The sequence below is a fragment of the Phycodurus eques genome, chromosome 6, assembly GCF_024500275.1.
Source record: "Phycodurus eques isolate BA_2022a chromosome 6, UOR_Pequ_1.1, whole genome shotgun sequence".
In the NCBI taxonomy this organism is placed as follows: Eukaryota; Metazoa; Chordata; class Actinopteri; order Syngnathiformes; family Syngnathidae; genus Phycodurus; species Phycodurus eques.
Window position 1 is genome coordinate 26917988 of NC_084530.1, and position 27451 is coordinate 26945438.

A 27451-nucleotide genomic window follows, 5' to 3' on the forward strand; every position below is an offset into this window, starting at 1 on the left:
AGAAATCTTGGAATTCAGCAAAAATGGAAAGTTTTTGAGCATTCTCCTTCACGATTTGCTGGCAACGAGCAGAATTCATTGTTCTGTCAATCACAGCGAGTTGTCCAGGCCGCGAAGGAGCAAAGCAGCCCAAGACCAATCGCAGTTCTGAAATGTCTTTGGATTGCTTGAACGGGTCTGGAGGTGTGGAGGTAACCAGGCTTGGGTGTGATCAGTGAAAATGAACAGTTGTGATGAGCCACGATTAATTCATGATATAACAAGGGGGGTCATTACTTTTTCACACAGGACCAGGTAACTTTGAATCGTTTCCCCCCCCCCCACCCCGTTAATAAATGAAATGAAATGAAATGACCAAAAACAGCATTTTAAGCTCACTTGGCTTGTATTTGTTTATTGGCATCTGTTTGACGATCTTAAACATGAAGGTGGGGAAACTATGCAAGAAGGGGGGCCAAGACCTTTTCACGGCACCGCAAGTGATCATTTTTGTATTTCGCCTTTTGTGAAGGTGTACCTAATGAAGTGACCGGTGAGTGCGGTCGACGGGCGCCACCGTGCGGTGAGAACGTGCAAGCTGCATCACCCTTGAAGAGGAGCATCAGTTTGGATCATGTCGAGGGAAAACCTATGCATGGTACCGCGTTGTTGTCCTCGTAAATACTATCTTAGGTTGTTTCTATAAAGTGCATTTTTCCAGATTTACATTTTGTATTATCACTGTCATATCTTAAATGGTCACATAATCTGTTCCCAGGTCGTGGTAAAACTTTACTAACGGTTCTTAGTAGGTTTTTTGTCATTGTTTTTTTTTTTTTTTAACATTCTTAAGTGTAAAAATAAGCTGGGCACGGTGCATGGCAAAAACAACACAACACTACCTTAACTTTTGATGAAATTTTGCGGCCTGTTTAGCATCCTTGGAACCACAAAGGGGCCACTGAAAGCCAAAGAAAAAGCACACCCCGAGAGCTTGTCTTGATACCGAATGGTGTGAAATGCATGGGTGGACGGACAGATTGAATGAATCGTGTACTTCAGGGCATACGTTTTGGTTTGTTTGTTTGTTTGTTTGTTTGTTTGTTTTTCCAGAGCCGTATAGCTGAAGTGTTTCTGTTTCTCTACATTCCAAGGTCGGTTTCAGCACATTTGGTGCGTTTTTCGGTGCGCATGTTGAAGACTGGACCCACGTCGACGTTCGCGTGTCTTTTATGACCCCGGCACGTGCGTCCTTTAAACGTCCCCCAGCGGTGTGAGCTGCGCGTCGTCGGACTTCCTCGTGAACTTCAACCTCGGATATTTACTCAGCCTCGTGCGCGGGTTCGACCGGCGGCGGCTCCATCAGCTCCGAACTCTCGCGATACGACGACCCCTCCTTCATTTATGAAGGCGCGCGTGAGGGTGGGGTGCGCATCGCCCACTTTCCGGGAGGATCTGCGTGCGTGTGGTCTCCTAAAAGGTCTCGTGGAAGCGCGCAGCCATGTCGGACGCGGTGATCAGTTTCATGAAGGACTTCTTGGCCGGCGGCGTGGCCGCCGCCATCTCCAAGACGGCCGTGGCTCCCATCGAGAGAGTCAAACTCTTACTGCAGGTAATGAAAAGATCAACTGTTCGGCCTAATAATTACGTGCGTCATTTGTGCGTCAAGCGTGTCAAGATGGAGATGGGGCCCAAAAAAAATAAATAAAAAATGCAGCTGCCGAAAATAATCAACCACATTTTGGTGCGTAACCTGTGCGTAAAAAGTGAGAGCAAGTGCTGAAATGAATCAAGCTACTCTTCCCGTGCGTCATTTGTGCGTAAGGGTTGGTGACGTCGTGTGTCGGTTATTTTTTTTTAATTATTTTTTTACGCACAGCATTGGTGGCGCTCCCGGTGGCGAGTTACGCGAATCCGCCGTTGAAGCGCCCGTCTTACGCACAAACTTGAATATTGAACTCAGAAGCAGCGAAAAGCGACGCGCTAAATTTAACTTCGGTGAGCTGTAACTTCATACTCGGACCGTTCTCGAGTGACACTCGGCGACCCACAAATATTGGGACACTGGCAGGAAGTGACAAATAGAGGTCAGTGATGTGTTGGACTGTACTAATAACTCACTTCACCATATTTTTTTCTCTCCATAGGAAGTCATGGGGGGCGGGGGGAGGGGGCGCACCTGCAAAGTCCATAAAAGAGCATTTTCACTGGTGGTGGCAGCACTTCCTACTTCATACATCAATGACTGTGCGGCTCCGGGCATGCGGTGCAAACGAGATGAGAATACATTTGTCATTTTACAAGTGGTAGATAAAGAGGATGAAGTTGCAATACAGTATGACAAGAGTCAAAGTAGTAGTGTTACACCCATAAAGTTGTAAATGATACAAGAAAAAGTTGGCATTCTCAAAGAATGAAGTCAAAATTGTGCAACAAAAATGGATCTTAAACATGAGAAAATAATTGTAGTAATATTACAATCATACACTTGCGCAAAAACAATTCAAATTTTATGAGAATCAAGAATAGTGTTGTTATATTACGCCAAAAAAAAAAAAAAAAAAAATCAAAGTAATCGAGAATAAATTTGTAATATCACCAGGGAAATGTTGGCATGTAGCGGGAATAATGTTGTAATATGACGACCATAAAGTTGTGATTATACAAGAAAATGTTGGCGTTCTACAAGAATCAAGTCAAAATATTGTGAGAAAAAGTTGTCATGTTATGAGAAAATTCGAAAATAAATGACAAGAATAAAGTTAGAATACTAGGAAAAAAATGTTTATGTTGAGGAGAATAAAATGGGCACTTACAAGAGAAAAAAACATGAACATTTATTGTGAATAAAGTCATAATATGGCAATAAAGAAAGAGTTGGAATTTGACAAAAATCTAGTGAAAATCTTCTTCTTGTTTTCCTTTGGGCTCGTCCCTTTCGGGGGTCGCCCCAGCGCGTCGTCCTCGGCCGTCCCTCTGATGAGCTCATTTCTAAGTTTATCCAACCCGGTCACTCCGAGAGCGAACCTCAACATCTTCATTTCCGCCGCCTCCAGCTCTGCTTCCTGTTGCCTCTTCACTGCCACTGTCTCTAATCCGTCCATCGTGGCTGGCCTCACCACTGTTTTATCAACTTCTATATATTCTGTATAAATTGACATATATTCTGTTTTACTTCAGCTCTTTGCTTTGCAGTGCATGCCATCATGCTCCACGGGGATTCCAGTCTAACCTCATCTGTCAGCCTATCCATCACCACTGCAAACAGGAAGCCACGCTCTCCCCTACTCCCCTACCCCTACCTTACATTCGGTAACCTCCTTCAGATGACATCGTCTGCACAAGATGTAATCCACCTGCGTGCTTCTCCCTCCGCTCTTGTAGGTCACCTTATGTTCCTGCCTCTTCTGGAAAAAAGTGGTCACCACAGCCATTTGCATCCTTTTTGCAAAGTCTATCACCATCTGTCCCTCCAAGTTCCTTTCCTGGATGCCGTACTTACCCATCACTTCTTCATCACCCCTATTTTCTTCACCAACATGTCCGTTACAATCTGCACCAATCACGACTCTCTTTCTGTCCGGGATGCTCAGAATTACTTCGTCTAGCTCCTTCCGGAATTTCTCTTTCACCTCTCGGTCACATCGTACCTGTGGGGCACAGCCACTAATCACATTATACATAAGACCCTCAATTTCAAGTTTCAGCCTCGTCACTCGATCTGATACTCTTTTCACCTCCAAGACATTCTTAGCCAACGCTTCTTTTAAAATAACCCCGACTCCATTTCTCTTCCCATCTCCACCATGGTCAAATAATTTCAACCCTGCCCCTAAACTTCTAGCCTTACTGCCTTTCCACCTGCTCTCCTGGACACACAAAATATCAACCTTTCTCGTAATCATCATGTCAACCAACTCCCGAGATTTTCCTGTCATAGTCCCAACATTCAAAGTCCCCACGTTCAGTTCTAGGCTCTGTGCTTTCCTCTTCCCTTTCTGCCGAAGAACCCGCTTTCCACCTCCTCTTCTTCTTTGACTTCGACCCACAGTAGCTGAATTTCCAACGGCGCCTCTGCATTTATTCGGGCTTGGGACCGGCCTACAGTTTGCATTGGCTCGGGCTGCATTAAAATCCAGTCAAAATACAGTATTATATTTTAAATAAACATTTTGTTTCAGGGTCAAAGCTTTTTTTTTTTTATATATCTATAACTATTCAGGCACTGTTTTCAACATTCTTAACTGTCCTACAACTGTAAAAAGAAGCTAACCATGTCATTGACCTAATATTGTCGTTGCTTAAGTCATATTTGAATATTTTGGGAAAACAAGAAAAAACTCAATATTAGCAACTTCATTGTTATGTTTTTTTTTTTAATTGATTTGGTAACAGTGAGTTAGATGTGATTTAGGCAATTATGCTACTAGGCTAACAATTTACAAATAACGGAAATAATTTCCACTGGTCAACATTTGTAACATTCTTAACTGTCATACAAGTGTAAGAATAAGTTAACTGCTGTTGGTATGAAGACACGTCCACTCCGGCTTTTATTTTATTTGTTTTCATACGAGGGTACTTTTTTTATAAACTCCGAGGGCCTCGGAAGGAAACCCAGAAATGGCAAAATAACCGGGTGGCGGCGAATTTCATCAGGACGGGAAATATTTCAAGTTGCCGCTGCGCCAGGAGTGTTGCGAAAACTAGACAAGCATTTTTTGTCGAGGCTTAGGACAGATAACTGCGTGCCGACCAGCTGGTTACTCGGAGTGGGATTCGAACAACGGCCCATTTGAACGTCAGTCCAGCGCTTGAACCATCTCGGCTATCCCGGTGGCGATGACGAAGGGGGGTGGGAGGACATTCCAAGTCCGTCCAAGATACCGGCCTTGATTTACGAGCATAACTTCTTCTTTGGCCGCACTCGTAACTCAAAACACTCGTATCTCAAATGTCTTTTTTTCAATGTTTCCCAAGGAAATGAATAGAAATGTAATTCATTTGTTCCAGCCTCGATTTAAAAAAAAGAGAAAAAAAACACTCAACAGTTTTGTAATTTATATATTTAAAAAAAGTAATAACATGATTGAAATGTAAAAGAAAGAATGTAAAGAATTAAACAGTTTTGGCATCATGATTTCATGCTTCAATTCAATGGGCATTTGTACTGCTCCGTGTGCGCACGCTTTGGCCACCAGGGGCAGTGTAACACTTAAATAATAAATACACAAATAGGTTGCAGTGAACTAGTGAGCATTGAACTTCAACACCGACTTGAACTTGCACAAATTGAGCGTCATTTAACTCGCGGGAGCTCACAGTATACCGTGTTCTCTCGCAATATCGCGGTTTCACCGATTGTGGATTCAGCGCGATGCCTGATTTTCTATTTTTTTTTTCATAGTCATATCACACGTAATTCGCCATATCGCGGGATTTTGAGCGTATGCTGTAACTTTTCTGCGGTAAAATAAATACTTCTTGGCCTAAAACATTTAATCTGTAAAAAAACAAAAAAAAAAAAAAAAAAACTACAAGATTAAAACACATATTACACGGAATACAATTTCAAGTGTACAGTGCTACTGTATATGTTTAGTATGTTTAAGAATTTAAAGTGTGTTTAAGCATATCGAAAGGATAAGAGTATAGTAGAGGTTAACGGGAGTGTGGAGAAGATGAATTAGAGTGTAGGGAGGGTCATACTACTTAAAAATATGGATAAATAAAATAAATCAAAACAAATATGGTCGCTAGTTGGCACATTTCAACGGGGAATTACTGCTTCAAATGAATGTATTCCATGATTTATTTGTGCAGGTCCAGCATGCCAGCAAGCAGATCACAGCTGAGATGCAGTACAAGGGCATCATGGACTGTGTGGTTCGGATCCCAAAGGAACAAGGCTTTCTGTCCTTCTGGAGGGGCAACCTGGCCAACGTCATCCGGTACTTCCCCACCCAGGCCCTCAACTTCGCCTTCAAAGACAAGTACAAGAAGATCTTCCTGGGCGGCGTGGACCAGAAGACACAGTTCTGGCGCTACTTCGCCGGCAACCTGGCGTCGGGCGGCGCGGCCGGCGCCACCTCGTTGTGCTTCGTCTACCCCCTGGACTTCGCCAGGACGCGGCTGGCCGCCGATATCGGCAAGGGCGCGGCCGAGAGGGAGTTCACCGGCCTGGGGAACTGTATCACGAAGATCTTTAAGACGGACGGCCTCAAGGGGCTCTACCAGGGTTTCAACGTGTCCGTGCAGGGCATCGTCATCTACAGGGCCGCGTACTTCGGCTGCTTCGACACAGCGAAAGGCAAGGAAATCTACAAACTGTCGTGTAGTGGTTCACATAGCTGACTCAGTCCTGGGTGCAGTCGTCTGGGAAACTGGAGAAATGTAGGGCTGCAACGATGAATCCGATAACTCGAATAATCCGATGACAAAAAAAGGTTCAAGCAGAATCTCTGCCTCGAAGCTTCACAGGGATGATTCCACACGGACTAATGTCACTGTAGTCGTATGTACTGAAGGCTGGTTAGCGGGGAGCCAGGAGGAAAGAGTCCGTCAACGACAAATTCAAATAGTGTAGTTGCGCTAGCAGACGGCGTCAAATGGTAAGTTGTAAATGAGTTTTGCGACGCTACCCAAGCAACTACCATCACCACAAGGTAGGTAGCTTAACTACACCCGTTTGTAATTGACCACATCATCGCTACGTAGCCCAACTCCACTCATTCGTAATTGATCACGTCGCCGCAAGGTAGCGCCACTACAGTTAATTTGCCGCTTGCTACATCACCGCAACTGCACGTATTTATAATGTACCACCTAACCACTGGGTCGGATAACTACGCTCGTTTGTAATTTACTACCTCGGCACTAGGTAGCACAGCTACACTCATTTGTAATCGTACCACTTCATTGCTAGGTCGTGCGACGACACTCATTTGTAATTTAATACTTCACCGCTAGGTAGCATGACTACAAAAATATGTAATTTAGGGCTGGATTGCACTGATTATGTAACCTAACGACTTCATAATAATAATAATAATAATGTACCACTTCTCTGTGAGGTAGGGCAACCACAATCATTTGCAATTTTTCAATTTACTACTCGGTCGCCCAACTGCACTAATTTGTAATTCACCACTGCCCCATGAGGTAGCGCAACTCCAGTAACTTTACTGCCTGGTCACACAGCTACATTTATTTCGAAGTTAAAGCACAAATTACAACTTAATATAGTCGTACTACCTAGCCGTGACGTGGCAAGTTACAAATGTGTGCAAAACGGGCCCATTGGTTACCTCGACAGTAGTCAAGGAGCGGACTGACATATCTTCAACGAGTTGCCATTTGTGCGTCGCGGAACCTCGAACCGTGGACCTCGGGTTGAAAGGCCCAAATCCTTACAGATGACTAGTATCAAAAACGTTTCCTTATCAACAAAAAAAGGTTGAATCTTGTTGTTTTTGATCATACTGTAGCTAAGTCAGGTAACCAAAATATAAGGAACGGCTCTCCTACAATACAGTGCACTTCTATTAGTAATTGTATGACCTGGCTCAGGTGTGCCTAATGCTTTGACTTCTGAAGGTATGCTTGTGGTGACTGAGCGCTTCCCCCACTCCCCGACAGGAATGCTTCCCGATCCCAAGAACGCACACATCGTGGTCAGCTGGATGATCGCCCAGACGGTGACGGCCTCGGCCGGCCTGGTGTCGTACCCCTTCGACACCGTCAGACGTCGCATGATGATGCAGTCCGGTCGCAAAGGAGGTGAGCTCGCCGCTAAACACGCGACTTTGACATCGCCGCGGGCGATTCATCGATTTCATTAACTCGAGCTTGCTAAGCAGAACGATTTTGTTTTGAAATCGGCTTGATTGACGGCGTCCGCAGCTCACGTGCACTTTGCTCGCTGCTCAAGCGTGCTATTTATTTAAACGCACACAATAGGTAAGCATAAAATGTACAGAAAATACATAATGCTATAAACATGTTTTATTAGTTTAAGCGAGTGATTTTCGAGCGCACTGTTCGTGACTAATGTTATCCAGTGTCGTGCAGCTGACATCATGTACAGCGGCACGATTGATTGCTGGAGGAAGATCCTCAAGGACGAAGGCTCCAAAGCCTTCTTCAAGGGCGCCTGGTCCAACGTGATCAGAGGAATGGGCGGAGCCTTCGTGCTGGTGCTGTACGACGAGATCAAGAAGTACACATAGGCCAGCCCGCGTCGCCACGGAAACCCTCCGGGATGCTCGCTAGTCTTAAATCTGCTCTTAACACGCGTGTGGCAGCCCCGAAAAGATGGTGGGCATATACTCCGCAGCCACAACATTAGGTACACCTGCATAATGCAATACATCGAATGCGATTGGATTATGCGGGTGTACCTAACGAAGTGGCCGGGGGATGACAAGGTGACCTCGCCGCTGCCAAGGTCGACTGTAACCAGCAACTGTCGGAAGAATAAACATTTACCGTTTCTCACCATTTGTTGCCATGAAAACGTGCTGTCAAATGAATACAAAGTGCTATTTACATTTGAAAATATATTTAATAAGAGCAATTTAATGAACACTTAAATTCATAATTTAATGTATCACACATTAGAATGTTTATTTTTTTGAAATATGACTATCACTTATGTAACTTTAATACATAATCAACATTTATTTGACACATTTTTCAACAAAACTTTTTTTAATTCGACACTTATTGGTATCTTTATGTGCTGTCAAATGATTACAAATTGGTTTTTACAATAAATTAAAATTCACAATGTTATAAACTTTAATACATTACTTAACTGCTGTCAAAGGAACACAAAGCGGGACTTACATTTGTTTTAAATCCCAAATTTATTGAACATTTCATTTGAACCAAATGTTTTTGTTTCACGACTTTTTAATGGCAATTTTGTCGTTAACCTGCTGCCGAATCAAAACAAAGTGGCATTTACATTGAATAAAGTTCAAAATACCTCGATACATTTTTTGACGTCACTACTTTTGTGCCGATTGCCTGGTTCCTTCTACTTTGAATTTTAGCCGATGACCACTGATGACTAGAAAAAGCAGTTGAATTTTCCACAGTAGAATATTTGGATTTTGCATTCAATAAATAAAATAAAGTGAAAACCACCACCATTCAAAATAAATTTACCGCGAGTGTTGTTTTCCTGTTCCTTTTAATTTTTGCCCCCCCCCCCCCCCTCCCAAAAAAAAAAAAAAATCATCACACAAACACCTTATTTAAAAGTAAATTAAAAAGCAGATATCCTTGTTAATTTGGCTGTTAGCTATTAGTTTTTTTTATTATTATGATTGCTAAATTGGTGCTTCTATAGCAGATTTTCCACACAAACACCAAATCAATGGAAACTACAATAAAAACAGGTAGGATTTTTTAAAAATGTATTTTATATTAAATTCTTGCCACTATATGGCCAGTTTAAATGCATTTTCTACAGCATATGTGTGAGTTTCTATAAATCACACACCTGATTGAATCAACAGAAAACATTTTTTTTTGTAAGTTGTCTGTTCCGCACCTTTTTATTTTTAAATTGGTGATGCCGTATGACCAAGTTTTTGATTTTTACATATACAAATTTTAAAAAATATATATTTCTGGTACATTTTTCAGTTCAGTCTTGTTTTGAAATAATCATTTCCTTAGGTAAAAATAGACAAGTTTATTCATTAAATTAAAGACACATGCATACTAAACTGTACATATAAGAAGCCTAACAACAAAATGGCGGGCGGGCGGCGAGGAGCGCTTTGGACCTGGCTGCGTTGGAGCTGACAGAGGTGGCCCGTGTTCCCATCTGGGACGCGCTGCCTCGAATGGAGCTCATGCCGGCCACTGTGGATGACGACAACACGACACATCTGTCACGTGGACACGGCACATCCCCCATTCGCATTCCAACATGTCATATTTCAATTATGGGGAACATACCTTGACAGGGGACATAAGTATGGAAAATGTACTTTTTAGGATGAAATTAAACCATCACCAACCGTAAACGACCACCATAAATCTCTGGCTCGTTTTGATGAAATGTCTGAGCAAAACAGTTCTGTGAATTTTGCTAGAATATGATGTCACAGTGGGCTCATTTACATAACGACCGCCTCCACATTGAGTTCCTCCACCAACGACTTGAGTGCTAGGCTGGGTGAAGATCCTCATTACACTGTCTGAAATACATGCAGAGGCAGCCGCCATCCCCCAGGAGTGTTATCGTGTCAAACCGAAAAGGTGAGCGGAGCTGTAGTGCAGATTATTTTAAGATTTTGATGAGGGCGCACATACTTAATTTATTGATTTTGATGAGGGCGCACATACTTAAAATGTCAGGCGAAGTTGTCGACTAGGAGAGGAGGGATTTGTGTTTGCGCACGCGTTTGGTGCACCCACTCATTAAGAATTGTATCGGTGCGTCCTCCTCCAATTACATTACACTGCATACTATTTTGCTTTTTTACTTCAGTCGGCAGCCACACTTCCGCGAGTAGTACCCTCTAACCTTGTCGCAACACCCAAGCTCGGGTCCCGGCCATCACTTCATCAAAAGCCATACTCGCCATTGGCGTCGCGTCGTGTTAGAAGGGGAAGGGTGAGCAGTGGCTCGTTTGCATGAGATCGGACCGCTCGATCAAAACAAGACGTGCCGAGCTTCATGAAACCTTTTGCTGACATTTTGGTGTGTGTTGAGGTCGTACCGCTGGATGGAAGTATGTTGGTGGCGGCGTCGCACACTTCACACGGCGTGGCCTGATATCTGGCTTGACGCTGGTAGTCGGACAGCTGGTTGGAACGCTTGAGCGTCGGCGTCGACTTGACGTACTCCAACCGCTTCAGGAGTGCCTGCAAAGAAAGCGACGCACATACAGCGCGGCGCACTCCAAGAAGGACCATTCAAACAAGCAACGCGTCAACATTAATTACTTATCCTGCTGTGTCAGTAGGCCACAACGCCACAAGACTGAAAAGCATAGCATGACGCCTCTCAAATCTTTAAAGTGAACTCACGCCGGTTTGTCTTAACATTAAGAGACGTGAGGGACCGGAGCGATGAACACACGTGACCACATATTCAATTACTGCGCCCCAGGAAAAGACCGCGACAATGAGGTGAAAGCGTGAACACTCTGCAGCATACAGTATGAATTACGACTAATCACTATCACGCAACATGTGGGGAGAAAAGATCAGAGGAAAACTAATTCATTTCATTCATTCATTCATACAACATATGACATAATGACATACATGTCATTATGGTGTTATGATCTATTTTGGGCCATGTCGCACAGCACTACTTGGGCTATTGTTAAAATCATGTTGGAAATTAAGTCAGCATACATTTTATACATCATATTAAAAATATGAGTGTTGTTTGTATTCTAAAAAGAGAAAAGCAGTACAAAAAAAATCCTAAATGGTGTTAAGTTAAAAAAACGTTACATAAAATCAAATATTGAAGTCATAAAAAAACAATACATTAGATCGCAATTCTTACCTTTAGTATTCCCCTTGCATTAGAGTAACAGCTTTTAATGTTTTGGTGTTATGATGTAATTCTGTCATGTTTGTAAAGGTTACCGTAGATTATGAGTAGTGAAGCTTGACTTGAGGAAAATCATGAATTGAAATCGCAATATCTGCAAGAAAAATCTCTTGAAGATAAGGTAGCGTGACATAATTAGGAGCTATATTGCAAAATCAATGTTCTTGGCCCACGCCTACGAATATTTAAAATACCAACTCGCGCGCATGACGTGACTACGGAAAAGCATCCAAGGATTCTGTTAAGCCACGATTCTGTGTGCTTAACAGTAGTTTTTCAGCTATGCAGATCATAAAGAGCACACCACTATTACCAATATGTATAAATGGGGAAAGGAAGGGAAAAAAACACAGAGGTTGGACTTTCCTATAATATCACAGTGTGGTCCTGCAGTGGTGCACCACCACCCTCGCCACCTGTTGCCATCCGTCCAGTGTCTTCTTTCGATGTGCCCGCGGTCGCTAGAACCCAGCTGAGCAACCACTTACACTAGAACTTAAAAGTCAGCAGTGGACTCATTCCAGCACTAGCATAACAGAAAATGTCATATACTGCGATAACGATAGGGCAAAATCTGTTATGACGTGCGCATATTTGGAAATCTAAAAGCTACGGGATCGAAATTTGACACTTGTGTAGTGATATGTGATTATACTAGACGATACGATACATCGCGATATCAATTATGTCGCACCTGTGTCCCAATCTCAAGAGGTCAAAATTTGTCATTTAAGTTTGCAGAGTTGGACATCAGACAATTTTACGAAATTGATATCTGGCCCGTGTGTAGCATTGGAGAGCAAAGACGCCGGACTCACTTGGTTGTCCTTATCGATGCGTTTCTGCTCCCGCATGCGGTTGACGGAGCTGTGGGGGACGTGGGGAGTGGTGCTCTTGCGGCTGAACTGGTTCACGATGGAGCCGGGCGCTAAGGAGATGCGGGAGAGCACCCGCAGCAGTCGCTGATTCTCGTGGTCGATGCGCCGCACCTCGTTGTTGTTGAAGGTGAAGTTCTTCCTGCTCGGCCGTCCTCTGCAGTGAAGGATCAGGTTGTCCTGCATGACGCTCCCACTGGCAAACGAGTCCGTGTCTAGAAGATTGGAAGTAATATTGTTCATCCTCGATGGCAAATTCACTTCATTCGCTTCTACCAACCAATCATCTGTGTGATTTATATTCAGTATACAAGTTTGTTATTATCATACTCATTTTTCGAATTGTGATTTATATTCATCTTTCAAGGAATGCAGAGACCCAACACATATTCACGTTTTGGCACCTGGAGATGCATCTAACGGCAGATTTTTTAAAAATAATAATTTTCAGGGGCGGGGAAACAATTTTATATCCCTGCTTATTCAAGAATTTTCAAGGTTAAACCAAATTTACTGTATTTATGTTTCCCCCCCAATGTAATTATAACGAGAGTCAATTATTTGCGGATTAGCAAAATTTATTAACATGTCGAGTATTAACAAGAAATCCAGTTGTTTCATCTGCGTTGCGTTTTGGACCGAAGCTTGAAAAGCGGCATCCTAGCCATTTACAACCCAAATGATCTTGCAAACCCGATGAAAGGATGTCAAATATTACAAATATAAAAAATGAAATTGAAATAGCTGTGGCATGGGACCTTTAAGAGCAGTTTTCCCCTACATTGAAGCGCATTGTTAATTTTCAAACTGTGGATAGTTTGAAGTTTATTGCTTACAATACTACATAAACGTTTAAGGACCCAAACCTGTCCCTCGTTTTTGATGAACACTTGTGCCTACTATGCTCCCGTTAATGTTGGTCATGGTGGGACTTCGAGAGCCAAGCAGCATATTTTCTCCATTGTTAAATGCTAATTGGTGTGAAAAAGGCTTGAGAACAACTCATGTCAAATATTTTGTTCCCCCCAGTAGTTGACAGTGTAATTTTGAGGACTCTTAGTGCACCTGCATTCAAAGTCCCCTGCGGACGAAGGATGCTGTTGGCTCGGGTCGGGGGCGCACTCCCCCGCCGCTGACCCTTGGCGCCGCCTTCCTCGGGCTCCGCAAACTGGAGGTGCTGGAACGTCGAGGAGACCGGACTGACCTCGTCCCTCAGCGTGTAGTCCGACGCTTCGGCGAGGGACGGCCTGTTCGACGCCCTGCTGGGGACGCGGGCGGACGGCGCTCGGCCTCTCCTCCGCGAGCCTCCCGGCGAGCTGAACCGGCTCGAGACGGTGGAAGAGGAACTCGGCGGCCGCTTGGCTCGGGGGGACTGCTCGCTGAAAGCCTCCGACGCCGAGTGCGAGGCTGCGGGTGGCTCCCGGTTGTCGTCCGTGCCGCTGTTGCTGTTGCTGTTCTCCTCGTCTCCTGCCGCCTCGCTGGCCAGAAAAGCCACGAACGAGCCGCTGGGCGTCCGGGCGGGCACGTCTTCTTCCGCTTCATTTTCCTCGCTGCCGCCTCCGCCTCCCGCTCCCGCTCCGCCTCCGCCTCGGTCTTCGTCGCGGTCACTGTCAAAAAAGGAGTGGTCGACGTCGCCCTCCAAGTCGCTTGGGTTGAACATGGCAGACCCGGCGACGCTCGAGCGCGGTGTTCAAAAGCAGGAAGACAAGCCGAGAGGGAGCCCCCTGACGTCACTTCCTGGCAACGGTTGCCAGATCGCTGCCTCGCAGGTGAACATTTCAAGCTCCGAGCGAGGCCGGAGCAGCCTTGAAGAGAGCCCCGACTCTGTTTTAAAAAGCGCATCGTCGCCCTCACGCACGTTGTACAAAAAGTGACACAACGGTTTTAATCAAAGCCGCACACCAATGACGGCTCACAATTACATCAGCGTGTCACTTCTGCCGCTCAAAGGCCTTACGTGTTGATGTCAGCGGATTTAAAGGCTTATGTCAACCCCTGACGAAGAGTCGCAGACGACGTGTTGTTGCAATTGCACCGTTTTCCCACTAGATGTCACTCGTAATCAATATACAGGGTCTCCTCGTTTTATGAGTTTGTACGTAGGTCGAAAGGCGCCGTGGTCTAGCACCAGTGGTTCTCGAACTTCTTACACAAGTATCACCAACATTCAAATACAGTCAAACAGTAGACCAAACTCAGTTGGCCGAAGTGTTCATCGAGGCAGACGTTTTATTCCTAAAAAGTGAATTGAATATTATTGTAAGCCGCTGTAACAATAAGCAGTTTGAACATTGCACTTGACTATAGGACAATAAAGTGTACTTAAATGATTAGATTAAAATGTATTGCACATAAGTTAAATACAAAATTGCACTCCAATAAGTTTTAAAACAAACAGTTCCAAACGATTAAATGCAAATGTACTGTATTTGAAAGTTAAATACAACTGAACTGTAAAAGTACATACCACTAGAAGGAGGCGAACTTTTAGAATCACTGGTCTATCACTAACACACCAGTTGTGGCAAAAGTACTCACTGCTGCACTTGTGTTTAAAACAACCCCCCCCCCCCCCCACCCAAAAAAAAAAAAATAACTTTGGTAAAAGTACTGATTAATCTCCTTTACATACGGAAGTAAAAAAAAAAAAAAAAAAAGTAGCCCTTGAGATATACTTAATGCTCCATGGGCAATGTTTCTCATCTATGTTGTTGCTGTCCCTGTTTTCCCACCTTGTAAGTCTCCATTCCCAAGATTTCAATCAGTCAAGAGCTCATCCACGGTTAACTTCACCTCTCTCTTATTTACGTCTTTTTGTTTTCGTGTCGTCATTTGCAGAGGTTGAAAAGAGTAAAAATCCTATTTTGACAAAGTAAGGCGTAAACTCCAAGAAACTTAGATACCTGGAAAATGTACTTTGGTGCAGAAACAAAGAAATTGTACCCCGCCTCTTGCCCAAATTCAATTGGCATAGGTTTCGGATCATCTGTAAGGACAAGATGATATTTTGTGTAATAATCAACTTGTTTGGGCAAAAGAAATCTGAGCCCATGAACATTCCAAAATAGAATCTTAATGTGAGTCAATTTTATGTGGACATAAAAGTTACATTACTGCCACCTGCAGCTCAAATGAAAGCAGCTGTTGAATTACTTTTGAGATTTTGTAATCCATTTCGGGTAGATTATTGGCAGTAATTTGATGGATCAATTTAATTGGTCAGGTCAGCGATGTAGACTTACCAGCCACATCATTAGCGCAATCTAATTAGATCCAATAAGATTACATTATGCATGTATATGCTGTAATTCCTATGGATGTGTTTCAAATCTTTTTGCCACCTGATGTAGCTAAAGTACTGAAAATAACAGTCCAGTGGACGCAGTGGCTATTTGCAGTGATAGCGTCTGAACAAAAAGCGACTGCAAATAATCGATGCTCTCCTAAAAGTGACGCTAACTGCCTGCATTGATCGTATAAGCAATAAATATACCACAAACTATGATCCCAAAACACTTGAATAGCATTTCAAACATATTCAAACATTGCTGTGTATTTCAAAATACAATAAACAGATTACAGCTAAGAAAGCACATAGAACTACGTGTGTACAGTACTTGTACGTGCACATCAACAATTCTTATGATGATGAAAAATGTGCTGGCGTTGAAGCCGTGTTTAGTCCAATTTTGGCGAAACTATCGCGAGCCAAAAGCAGCCACAGCAAACATGGGCTCCGTCATCTTATCGATCCACTCCCGTTGACTGTCAATCACAAATCTAATGCCATCCAACCATTTCCTGTCTCAATTAAAAAACAATTAAACACAGTAAGTATCATACATAGTGTAGAAAGTATTTTGCCACAAAAAAAACCCCAATACTTTTTGTTTTTTGCCGCGTTAATGTCTTGCAAATACCAGAGGTTAGTTGGGGGGGGAAAATAAAATAAAAATTCCCGAATACATGAATTTCCGAATGCCAAACCTTGAATATGCAGGGAGTGGTCCACTGTATTATAAACAGCTTTCAGTGTGATGCAGCGCAGTTACATACCACTCCAGACTAAAATCACAATAATAACCATGTTATTGAATGAATACCTCTCTGACTCACACTGGAAAATAAGCATTATTATCTTTGTAAAAGTCAAGCTCTTGTATTGGATCTTATAAGACTGTGCATCTAAGGTACCCAATGAAGTGGCTAGTAGGTTTAGCATGACATGATTTTGGTGATTTGGAATTTTACATCGTCATTGCTGTGCATCAGATTGCTTTTGGTCTCTGGGGGAGACACATATTATAATATGCGGTTTGATCCCAAAACTCTGATCCTTTCCAGCCACACCAGCCCTGAAGAAAACACCAGAGACACAAAAACCGAGGTCAACAATGTGTGTACTAGAGATGGACTGTAGAGAAGCAGCAATTGCTTTCAAGGCCCACCTTGTCTGTGATGACCTGCAAGTCCTCTGCGCCTGTGTAATGAGGGTCCAGGATGAGGAAGCGAATCTGCCCGGTGGTCTCGCTCCACGCAACGCCCAGGATGGTGTGGGCTAAGACCCCACCACCTGCAAGGGACAATGAACCTTTACATGGCAAACCTCAACGTATTTTCAACAAACGGGTGCGTGATGCATCTCAATACATATGAATAACATCACAACCTAATTCATATCTGTCGTTCGATTCAAAAAGTGAACCAAATTATTTTAATAATTATAACTTATATTTTAATATAATTATAACTACTACTGCACTCGCATTGAATATATATCCGATTTATATCCACACGGAAGATATCTGTGTCAGATTTGGAAAAAAATATGAAATGTACTATTCACATTGGCATGAGAAAAAAAATCAGATACGGGAATTTCTCGTGTATAATTCGCACCCATGTATAATACGCACCTCCAAAGTTGACCTAAAAATTCTGGAAAACCCTTCTACCTATGTAAAATGCATTTTTACAACGCATGGTTTTGCTTCTACCCATATGATCAAAACATTGAAGTGTTATCTGTATTTTGTTTGACTTATTCTGTAGTTAAGCACTTTATTTGAACATGTAATACTTTTTTTTATTTACTTGCTCTTATTTTGAAATTCACAGCCCTACTTTTATTTAGTAAATGAGAAGACACACAGGTGTGCTCATGTGTTTGATTACCCAGGCAGAATTTGGAAGATGGGTACAATTCTTTAAAGAAAACATGAAGGGCCAGGCGAAACACATTACATTTTATTTTAATGGGATTAAAATTAAACTCAAGCATTTCAGAAAAGCGTTATCATTCAACAAAACATAACCATAAAAAAATGTATGATGGTTGTTGTTGGGTGATCAGTCATACTTAAAAAACAGTATTTCACAAATTCTGGCAGGATATGTAAACTTATGAGCACAACTGCACATATATGCAGTCATACGTACCCCTGTCATATTGGAATGAAAGTGCAGGCTACACCTTTTTCGTAACCACTAGGTGGCGGTGGCATATGAGAATGAAAGTGTACACCTTTCTCATATCCTCTAGGTGGTGGCGGCATATTGGAATTAAAGTGTAGAGCTTTTTCATAACCTCCAGATGGTGACATACATTTATAAAATATGAGTTTTCTTTCCATTTGCCCCTATACCTGTGTATAATGCGCACTATTGACATTTTACAATTTGTTAGGGGGAAAAAAATGCACATTATACACGAGAAATTACGGTACGTAACATGGGCAAAAAAATAAATAAATCAGAATTGACATGAAAAGTGAACATAGCCTTATACATCACAGCAAACTAAAACCACATTAATAACCACCGCTGAATTAATACCTAACAGTGTGAATTAAAATGTAACATTATCTTTGTAAAAATATATTTTAATGGCTCAAATAAGATTGTAGTGGTGTACCCAATGAAGTGGATGCTGAGTGCCTATTTTCAAACATGTTTAAACCTCAAAGTGAAGAGCTCACCAATCATCACAGGAGTCCCCTCAGACAGGAAGTGGTTGGCCAATTCTCTGCCTTTGGAGGCCATCTCAGAACCCTGACTGAAAGTACAAGTGTTCATCATTACATAAGTCTGTGATATGAATGCATCAGACAGGCTGCAAAGCAGAGAGACAAACCTAACAAACAAGATCTTGGATGTGACCCCGAGGAGTTGGTTGAGGACAGCGTGAACTTCGAAGGATCCAATCCACTGACGAGATCCCACAAAGGATCCTGGTTTGTCTCCAACATCCACTAAAGCCTAAAAAAAAATTATATGCGGTAATAAACTACAATGGAAGTCAATAAAGGTTTGGTAGCAATGTAATTGCTCATTAAAGCTACAGTGCTGCCTGAACAATGTCAGTGTAGTATCGCAATTCACAAGATGGCAGGAAATGACCATGAAATGGTATCCGGGCACATTAAGTTCTTACAACATTTTACCTACAGTCATCATCGGCTGAGCTCATCATTTCAAGACTTTTTCCATCGATACAACTCAAATAAAAGAAAAAATGGAAATCTTTTCGCGATAATATATAGCAAACTGTTCAGAATTAACCAATCACATGCAAACTGTTGTTAAATGGGAGTCAGCACTCACTTGCCAAGATGCTACCATTTAGAAGAGCCTCTGATATACAGTAAATCAAGTTCAGATGTTCAAGTAGGCTTTTCCTGACATTTTTGTAGTCACATGTTAAAGCACAAGCCATTTATTTTTCAATAGCATGAAAAGTGTGTCCAAACGTTTGACTGGTAGTGTACCTGAATTAAGTTACAGTATTATTCACATTCCATCTATGGAGCTTTTTTTTTTTTTTTTGCTCATGTTTTTAAAAAACATTTTGGGACAAATATGATGCAGTATTTATTGGTTTCTTATGGGGGAATTCATAAAAAAAAAAAAAAAATCCGTCCCATTCACGGTACCTGCTGGATCTCTTTGTGAGTGGGCACGGCCCGCTCCACGTAGCCTTGCCGCTGGAACCAGGAGCAGATGGTCTGCAGGGAGCGATAAGCGCAGCCCCAGCCGTTGTCGTCCAAGCGGTCCTGCATGTAGTGGTGGTAACTGTACAGCCCCTGCACCAAGTACACCTGCAACACACAGAAATCATCAGCAATGCCATTTCGGAGCGCATCCGAGTAACTACTTAAATGGTTTTACCCTTCCGTCGTCCAAGGTAGGATGCGTGAGAGCCAGGTGAGGGTTTCGGAGGTAACCGTCTTTGTAGGGTTCATTGGGGAAGTGATAAGCGTTGGCTCTTCTAAAATAGGGTCGGTCTTCCGGTAACTCAAAGCGCTCGTGCAGCTCCTACTCAAGCAGAGGTTGTGTGCAAAAAAACAAAGGAAAACACTCAATAATCAATATTAAAATATGACACGCTTTGTGATGGTTCTGATTTTTTATTTATTTTTTTAAACTTGGAATTTCACTTCCAAACAGCAACGGGGGCTGTTTTTAGGGGGCAACCGATCTGCCATTGTTTGCTGAAAAACTAATATATTTTCTGTTTTTGTGCTCACAGTTTAGTCAAGGTTGATGTGAGATAAGGAATTTGAGACTTAGGTAATGATTTGACACTATCTGGTAGGGGTGGGTAAAAATATCATTGCAATTCTTTCCCTCGCAATTCAATATTGATTCAGCAAATCCTCTGAATGAATTCACCTCTTGTCCAGTGGGGGGCGCTTTGCGTGTAATTTGCGTTGTATGGACGGAAGCCGCACTCGACCAAATAACAACAAAAAGGCAACTAAAGCAAGCGGCTGAGGCAGCAGCACTGTGAAATGAGCAATTTAAACTTTTACATCTGACAACTGGGCTCACTTTGGATTCCTCTGTCAATCCGGAACGCAGGAAATGGACAAAAGATACACAATACACAATAACAAAAAAAAAAACACACATCAGAAGTCACCGTAGGTAAAACAGCCGTTTTGGAGTAATTTCAGTCGGCAGAATGAGCGGCACTGGTTTGACTTCCACAGCGACTGACCTCTATATGCGCAACTATCACTTCTCATTTCATTTCTAACGAGTCAGAATTCGTGTCAAATGTTCTGCAGACTCGCGCCCTGCACAATTAAAGTAACAGCAATTGTCACAATGCTACTTAATTGGGTATGACTTAAAAACCCTGCCAATAATAATAATAACAGTAACCCTAACCCTAATAAGTAGGAAATACTGTTTAAGTGTAATTTAACTGACATTTTTTTTTTTTTTTTTTTTTTTTAACCACGGCGCCATCTACTGGTTCTTGTGTGGCACTCCACCGCTGTCATTGACATACCTTACGCTGGGCCTCTAGCCGGCAGTCGGGCACCCCAGCAGGATAGACGGCCGTCACCAGTCCTTTGGACTCCGGAAGCAGGAAGTGGAAAGGCTCTGGGACCGACAGCGTCGATCCCTTCGCGTGGCGCAACATCTCTCGCTCCATATCATGCAGCTGATGTGTTAGCGCCTCCAACAGGCGCTCACAGGCACTGCATAATGAGATAACGGCACGATTAAAATGGAAGTTTTAGCCTGGCGACCAGTTCAGGGTGCACCCCGCCTCTCGCCCGAAGATGGCTGGGATAGGCTCCAGCACACCCGCGACCCTTGTGAGGATAAAGCAGTAGGGAGAGTAGCATCTGCTCCATTTGCACACTGATTGAGGAGTATCTGTAACATTTGCACAACCAACATTGTCCCAGATGATCGCACTACTCGTCACTTTAAACCGCATACACTCCTTGAAGTCTCAGCGCCCTTTGCACAATGGTCATTGCACCGGACTATTGCAATATTAGTCATTCGAACTGCTCTAAGTGCTAGAGGACTCTGCATCTTTTTGCACAATTGTTTTTTGTCAATGTCTTTATGTCTCCAAAGTGTTCTGTAAATTGACTGTCTGTTGTACTAGAGCGGCTCCAACTACCGGAGACAAATTCCTTGTGTGTTTTGGACATACTTGGCAAATAAAGATGATTCTGATTCTGATTCTGAAATTGGATGGATGGATTGACTGTTCTTTGAAAGTGAAATTGATCTTTTAATTGCGACCGTTACCCTTTGATGGTGTCAGTGCAGGAGATGCAGACAACACAGTCCATGGGAAGGACTGTAGACAGGAAGTAGGACTTCCGGATGGTTCTGCAGAGGATGGGTGCAGGGAGGGGACCGAGCTTTGTCACCTCCGTCATTAGGTTAAGGCTGATCACCCGCTAGTGGCAAAAAAAAATCATTAAAAAATGTGATAAGTACATATGTACATATTTCCACTGCTGTTCACATGTATATTCTATATAATGTTTTTTTCCCCCCAATAATTGCGATCAGCAATGAATGAACATTGCATAGTAGACTGTACATCGCGTATATTTATCTTACTCTATAGCGCTCACATTTTACCTGTAGAAATAGACACTCCTGCTGACATTTATGCTGAACATCAATCTGCATTCAATTGCCTTGGACTTGTGACGTGTAATGACAAAGTTGAATGTAATCTATTTCCAAAGTGTAGCACTGTTAATACAGCAGGAAAGAAAATGATAAAATACAGAATGCCCACATACCGTTGCAGAGCTCTTTTTGCCCTTCTTCGCAGACCTTTTGCCAGCTATTTCTCGTTCCTCTGTCCTGAAATGTAAGTCAAACATAGAATGGAAACAAATGGATTGTGCGTAAGAAAATAACAAAAACAACTTACTCTATCCACTTATGTAGCTCTTCACACGGTGTGCTTGGAGTTATTTCTTTCGGCGTCACGTGAACACGTTTGTTGGGCCAAATCACAACTGGGCTGTCCCGGACTCTCAGGACACAGGATTCAGAGTTCACGTGAGAACGTAGGTTCTCAAATGTTCTTGAGATGGCTTTGCGCATGATCGTCACTGAAAGAAATATTTAGAATATGCCTGATACATATTTATTGTTACATACAGTATATGAGAGGTAGTACGATGATAAAAATGATAGTTTCTTCTTAGAGTTGAGCTGTTTTCATCCATCCAGCCAATTTCGATGACCTCACGAGGGTCGCGGGCCTATCCCAGCTGACTTTGGGCGAGAGGTGGTTTACAACGTGGACTAGTTACTGGTTAACCGCATGGCGGGCACACACACACACAAAACACACTCACGTTCACACCAATGGACAATTTAGAGTCTTCAAGGAACCTAACGTGCATCTATTGTAAAATGTGGGAGAAAGCACGAGTGCCAAGAGGAAACTTGTTTTCAAACAATGTTAAGATTCGTTTAACCTTACAGGCTTCCGTCATTGAGTAGAGAACTACGTTTTTATTAATACATATTTGATGATGTTCCGCCGTACCATCTGTGCTGTCCAGGAGACATTTGAGCTCCAGAGGTCCTCTCACACGGAGAAAGTCTCCTGGCTCGAATCTGTTTGAATCAACAATCTGTAACAGAACAAAACAAGTCAAAGGTTTTGTATTCGCTGTAATTAGGCGGCTAGGGACAACGTGCTACCCACTTGACAGCTCTCTACGCGACAATAACAAATCGGGTTAACATTATCACAGTAACATGCGGGTTTTTAAATGATTTTGATGCCCACCATGGTCAGGTTTTGTTGGGGGAAAAAAGGCAGAAACGCGAAGCTGGGTTGTTTAGCCACAGGAGGCTGCCATGTCAGTCACGTGATAGTTTTCAAACGTGTCTCTTTCCGCGATAGCTGATTGGACCACAATATCATCGCACCCGCCCACTGCTGTTGCATTCATGTTTACTCGTAATTTTAACCGTTCGTCTAAAACTGGCTATAACGATGGAGTACTACTGTTATAAACGTAAAGATTCCTGAAGATATGAAAAGCCCTTCACACTTTATTTGACAAAAGTGCACACAAGACACAAATGAATAAAAACGATATTCCTACATTTCACTAGTTCTGTCTCTGTGTTCATATAACCCTAGGGAGGACATACTATGCATTTTATTCACAATTTAAAACAGTTCCCCGGTGTCCTAATAGTAGCTCTGTGGCGCTGTCGTCAAAATACCCTAAGGACAAATAATTATATGGGAATTTGGCCTGTTTTAGAGGGCAGATCTGTTTCATGCACTCACTCATTCAAGGATTCAAAATGTTCATTGTCATATGCAGAGTAAAAACACAACAGTAGCACCGAGCAAATATTCCGTCCCACACACTGCTGGTTTAGTGTCTTGCATAAAGTAAAAAAACTGAGCTGGATCTCGCCGCCGCCTTCCTACAAGCGTGTGGCCATCTCCTCTTCGGCCTTCGCGGCGGCCGGCTGCTTGCTTTCATCAGCGGAAGCAGAATCCAGCACCTGCTGCAGGTGTGGTGCATCATGACATCGCCTCTGTCACACTGAAAAATGCAACGGACAAGCACTTTGAGAGAAATGAGAGATGCAATTTAATAAAGAACAGTTCAACCACAAGCAGGCTAGCGGCTGCTACAGTAAGAAATGCCTCACTATTTTTCATAAGTGAAGTCATATACAAAAACATGAACAGGAGGTTATCCACCAAACATATGTTTTGCGATACTATATTGGTGAGAGAGAGAGAGAGAGAGAGATAGAGAGATAATGAGCAGAATAGAATACATAACAACTCAGCCCGAACATGATTACCACCATATTAGCAGAATGCCATGTGATTGGCTGAGAACACAGTGCATTGGTGTGTATTTTCCATCATACATAGTACCTTTATGGAAGTAGAGAAAATAAATAATGTAAGCATTCAAGGGGAATAGAGTTCATGTCTTGCCAGGTCGTAATGTATCTATTTGATCAACAACAATAATGTCTCCTGACCAGAGAACCCAGGGGGATTGAATAGGCTGTCATATAATGTATATATTCAAATTCAACATTTATACATGCGTGTCTCTACTGGTGGGTCAGCAGCGTCCAGTAGGATGGAGTGAGGCATACGATATCTAATTATTCCAGCATCAGTGTCCATGTCGCCCTTCTTATGCAACATGAGATAACGTGCATTAACATTTTTTTTTTTTTTTTTTTTTGCATTGACATTTGTAGTTTTTTTTTTTAAATTTCCTGCCTGTTCGTAGGGGGAAACCAATTCTAGGACAGTAGCGGCTCTCACGGAGAAGAGTGAAAGAGTTTCCTCGCGCACGGCCTGTTTGCCTCGGGCGACGACACGGCAGCCATGCATGCAAGACCGGCCAGATTGAGTGGACACAGCATTGGAGGTACCGCATAGTACTCACAAGTGGGAGCTCTACAGCCTCCATCGCAGCTAAAACTTCACCGTTATACAAATATTTTGCATTTCTACTGAATGCTATTTTTTGATGAATATTTTTTTTTAAATTCTGGCTAAGACAATGCTCGAGTAGGCATTTTAAAAGCTTAAAGAAAATACATTTACTGTCCCTTGTCATCACAACAAAGTGCATTAGGTTCAATGAAGATGGGCAATAATTTCAAATATTTACATGATGCTCTTTAAAAAGCCCACAGTAGGAAATGCAATGCATTTTTTACTGTTGAGGGACCCCTTAAAAAGAGAGCATAATCTTTAAAAACAATTACAAGATCCCAATTCTTGTTACAAGGAATTAAATGTTTGCCTTATAAGCATTCCGTTTATTTACTTAACTGCAGGGTGACCAGGCACTTACACAGCGGTTGACTAGTTAGCACGTCCACCGCACAGTTCGGAGGTCGTGGGTTCGTATCCATGTGCGATTTGCATGTTCTCCGTGTGCTAAACCAATTTCCTCCCACATTCCAAAAACGTGCCCATTAGGTTAACAAAATATTTTTAATTGTCTGTAGGTGTGAATGTGATGGTCCGTGAGTGTGCCACTCCTTCTGGTTTGCCCGTCTTGGCCATCTGGGGGCAGTATGAGACAGACGTATGGATATGCCTCTTCTCAGCTCCACGCAGATGATAAAGAATACATGACTGTGAGTACTGTTGTATTGTTTTATGTTTTTTTTTTTTTACTTGTTATTTCAACTCCAACAAACACGTCGGCTCTACAGATGCCACGTCTGCTCGACAGGAAGTGTGTAAAGTGATATTGCGAGACATGGTTGTGTCAGTAATTAAAGCTATATTTTTGTTGTGAGTGAAAAAAAATGAAGCATCTATTTGAAGTGTGGTATTTAAGTGTTTTCAAGCGGACATAATGAATTGGTGCGAAGGCCACTATTTGATGATATACGGTATGTTATTCTGCAACATTTGCATCGCAACATCGTCACGTCTCGGCTGAAAAAAACAAAACAATCGATGGCGGAGGATTTACTGCATGTATGTGTCGAACATGGTACAATCGGGAACCAGTTTTCGCTTGGCATCAACTGCGTGCAGCTCAAGCTGCAAGCTGGAATCTATTGCTGTTTATTTCTGGCGGAATCTCACCGTGTCGAGCTTGATTTGCGACAGGACCGTTGCTATCGTCATGGAGTTTTGTATCAGGATCTGGGCACGGCCTAAATATAGTATGTGGCTAGCACTGTGTGCTGGAAACGCAAGGCGCACATACAGTACACGACCAACAGGAAGACGTAAGCATAGAGTATATCTTTTCCTCGCGTGTGATGACACTTGGCCAGATGCATGTATACATTGTGAGCACGTAGTGAAGTATTTGTGTTATTTTTCAGCTCGAGAATTCCTGATAGATGGCTATGTAATGTGTATATACAGTATGTACATAATGTTTAGTAATGAGGCTACAAGGTGTGTGTGTGTGGGGGGGGGGGGGGGGGGGGATTGGGGAGGTTGGGGGGGATAAATAGCACGAGATAGTGATTGGAAGTACTGGTCCGAAGTTTGGAGACACTTTTTTTATGCTACTGGATGGGAAAGTGTATTGCTCAACAATACATGTCAATACCTGTCTAAACGTGCATACTCATTTTTAACATCTTAACCAATGTTTTGAAATGTGACATGCTGCTAATTAAGATAATAATTTCAATCTGGCAATCATTTTCCAATATTTTTTTCTTTAATTACACCAACCCATTACAAGAGTTAACAAAGATAACGGCACTTTAATTACAACGCAGAAAATTTCAAGTAAACTATAACAGCATTAATGTTACTCATGAGTATGAATCATTTAGATTAGTGCAAAGATTTGGTTACTCAGGAATTCCTGAACCTTGATTTTAACTGCAATTGCCCTGTTGGGCTCTACAAATGGTACAGTGGAATTGACCGGGGTGTTACGATATCACGTAAGTCACAGTGCAACATAAATCACCCGTAATTGTGACAATTAGATCAGACAGACATTCGACAAACTATTATTTACATGAACACACACGAAAGACAAGAATTAACATCCTTATGACTGCAACAATTCAACACTGCATGGTGCAATGCATTCTGGGAACAGTGTGCCTTCAGAGGATGTTTTTTTATGGCCACTGGATATTTGTGTTTTGTAACAGTTATCTGTAAATTGTACAGAGAAATATGACTCTTTTAACATATTTGTAAAATAGAGGATTTTACAGCATTTCGTTGTAAATATCCATCCATCCATTTTCTGAGCCGCTTCTCCTCACGAGGTTCGCGGGTGTGCTGGAGCCTATCCCAGCTGTCATCGGGCAGGAGGCGGGGTACACCCTGAACTGGTTGCCAGCCAATCGCAGGGCACATACAAACAAACAACCATTCGCACTCACAGTCATGCCTACGGGCAATTTAGAGTCTTCAATTAATGCATGTTTTTGGGACGTAGTAGGAAACCGGAATGCCCGGAGAAAACCCACGCAGGCACGGGGAGAACATGCAAACTCCACACAGGCGGGGATGGGGATTGAACCCCACACCTCAGAGCTGTGAGGCTGACGCTCTAACCAGTCGGCCACCGTGCCGCAGTTGTAAATATGTTTTTTTTTTTAACAGTGTGGGCAACACTGAACTAGACAGAGCCATTTTCGTTCGTTTTCCTCATTAGGGTTGAGGGTGAGCCCGAGCCTAGCCTGGTCGACTTTGAACGAGAGGCGGGCTAAACCCTGAGCTGGTCGC

General features: G+C 42.6%; 3 protein-coding genes across 5 annotated transcripts; 1 reads left to right on the top strand and 2 right to left on the bottom strand.

Moving 5' to 3' along the window:
- Positions 1–1458: 1458 nt before the first annotated feature.
- slc25a4 (solute carrier family 25 member 4) lies at positions 1459–8291 on the top strand. Its single transcript, XM_061679492.1, has 4 exons — positions 1459–1591; positions 5803–6289; positions 7618–7758; positions 8050–8291. Exons 1-4 carry the CDS (start codon positions 1481–1483, stop codon positions 8205–8207), a joined length of 897 nt encoding a protein of 298 aa, XP_061535476.1. The 5' UTR covers positions 1459–1480; the 3' UTR covers positions 8208–8291.
- Positions 8292–9264: 973 nt separating this feature from the next.
- Positions 9265–14465, bottom strand: cfap97 (cilia and flagella associated protein 97). 3 transcript variants are annotated; one of them, XM_061678586.1, is made up of 4 exons: positions 13507–14460; positions 12385–12656; positions 10719–10863; positions 9265–9855 (listed from the first exon to the last, which is right to left on the bottom strand). In XM_061678586.1, the coding sequence occupies exons 1-4, from the start codon at positions 14099–14101 to the stop codon at positions 9734–9736; spliced, it is 1134 nt and encodes a 377-aa protein (XP_061534570.1). In that variant the 5' UTR covers positions 14102–14460; the 3' UTR covers positions 9265–9733. The 3 variants fall into 3 exon arrangements, with proteins under 3 accessions (XP_061534570.1, XP_061534569.1, XP_061534571.1); XM_061678585.1 differs by lacking the exon at positions 9265–9855 and having other exon boundaries at positions 9894–10863; positions 13507–14465; XM_061678587.1 differs by lacking the exon at positions 9265–9855 and having other exon boundaries at positions 10770–10898; positions 13507–14462.
- Positions 14466–15043: 578 nt separating this feature from the next.
- Positions 15044–23153, bottom strand: ufsp2 (ufm1-specific peptidase 2). The gene is made up of 12 exons (XM_061678589.1): positions 23015–23153; positions 22769–22856; positions 22142–22325; positions 22008–22071; positions 21499–21653; positions 20738–20930; positions 19609–19755; positions 19374–19538; positions 18575–18699; positions 18420–18496; positions 16890–17014; positions 15044–16796 (listed from the first exon to the last, which is right to left on the bottom strand). The coding sequence occupies exons 1-12, from the start codon at positions 23015–23017 to the stop codon at positions 16710–16712; spliced, it is 1413 nt and encodes a 470-aa protein (XP_061534573.1). The 5' UTR covers positions 23018–23153; the 3' UTR covers positions 15044–16709.
- Between the last annotated feature and the right edge of the window lie 4298 nt (positions 23154–27451).

Excerpts from the sequence above, each read along its gene's own strand:
- slc25a4 (XM_061679492.1), top strand. The coding sequence starts at position 1,481 with ATGTCGGACGCGGTGATCAGTTTCATGAAGGACTTCTTGGCCGGCGGC. Across the intron at positions 1,592-5,802 it reads GAGTCAAACTCTTACTGCAG|GTCCAGCATGCCAGCAAGCA; the intron begins GTAATGAAAAGA and ends TTATTTGTGCAG. Across the intron at positions 6,290-7,617 it reads CTGCTTCGACACAGCGAAAG|GAATGCTTCCCGATCCCAAG; the intron begins GCAAGGAAATCT and ends ACTCCCCGACAG.
- ufsp2 (XM_061678589.1), bottom strand. Across the intron at positions 20,931-21,498 it reads TGCACTGACACCATCAAAGG|TGCCTGTGAGCGCCTGTTGG; the intron begins GTAACGGTCGCA and ends CTCATTATGCAG. Across the intron at positions 16,797-16,889 it reads TGCAGGTCATCACAGACAAG|GGCTGGTGTGGCTGGAAAGG; the intron begins GTGGGCCTTGAA and ends TGTTTTCTTCAG.
- cfap97 (XM_061678585.1), bottom strand. The coding sequence starts at position 14,101 with ATGTTCAACCCAAGCGACTTGGAGGGCGACGTCGACCACTCCTTTTTT. Across the intron at positions 12,657-13,506 it reads GCAGGGGACTTTGAATGCAG|ACACGGACTCGTTTGCCAGT; the intron begins GTGCACTAAGAG and ends CCAATCTTCTAG. Across the intron at positions 10,864-12,384 it reads GCATCGATAAGGACAACCAA|GCACTCCTGAAGCGGTTGGA; the intron begins GTGAGTCCGGCG and ends CTTTCTTTGCAG.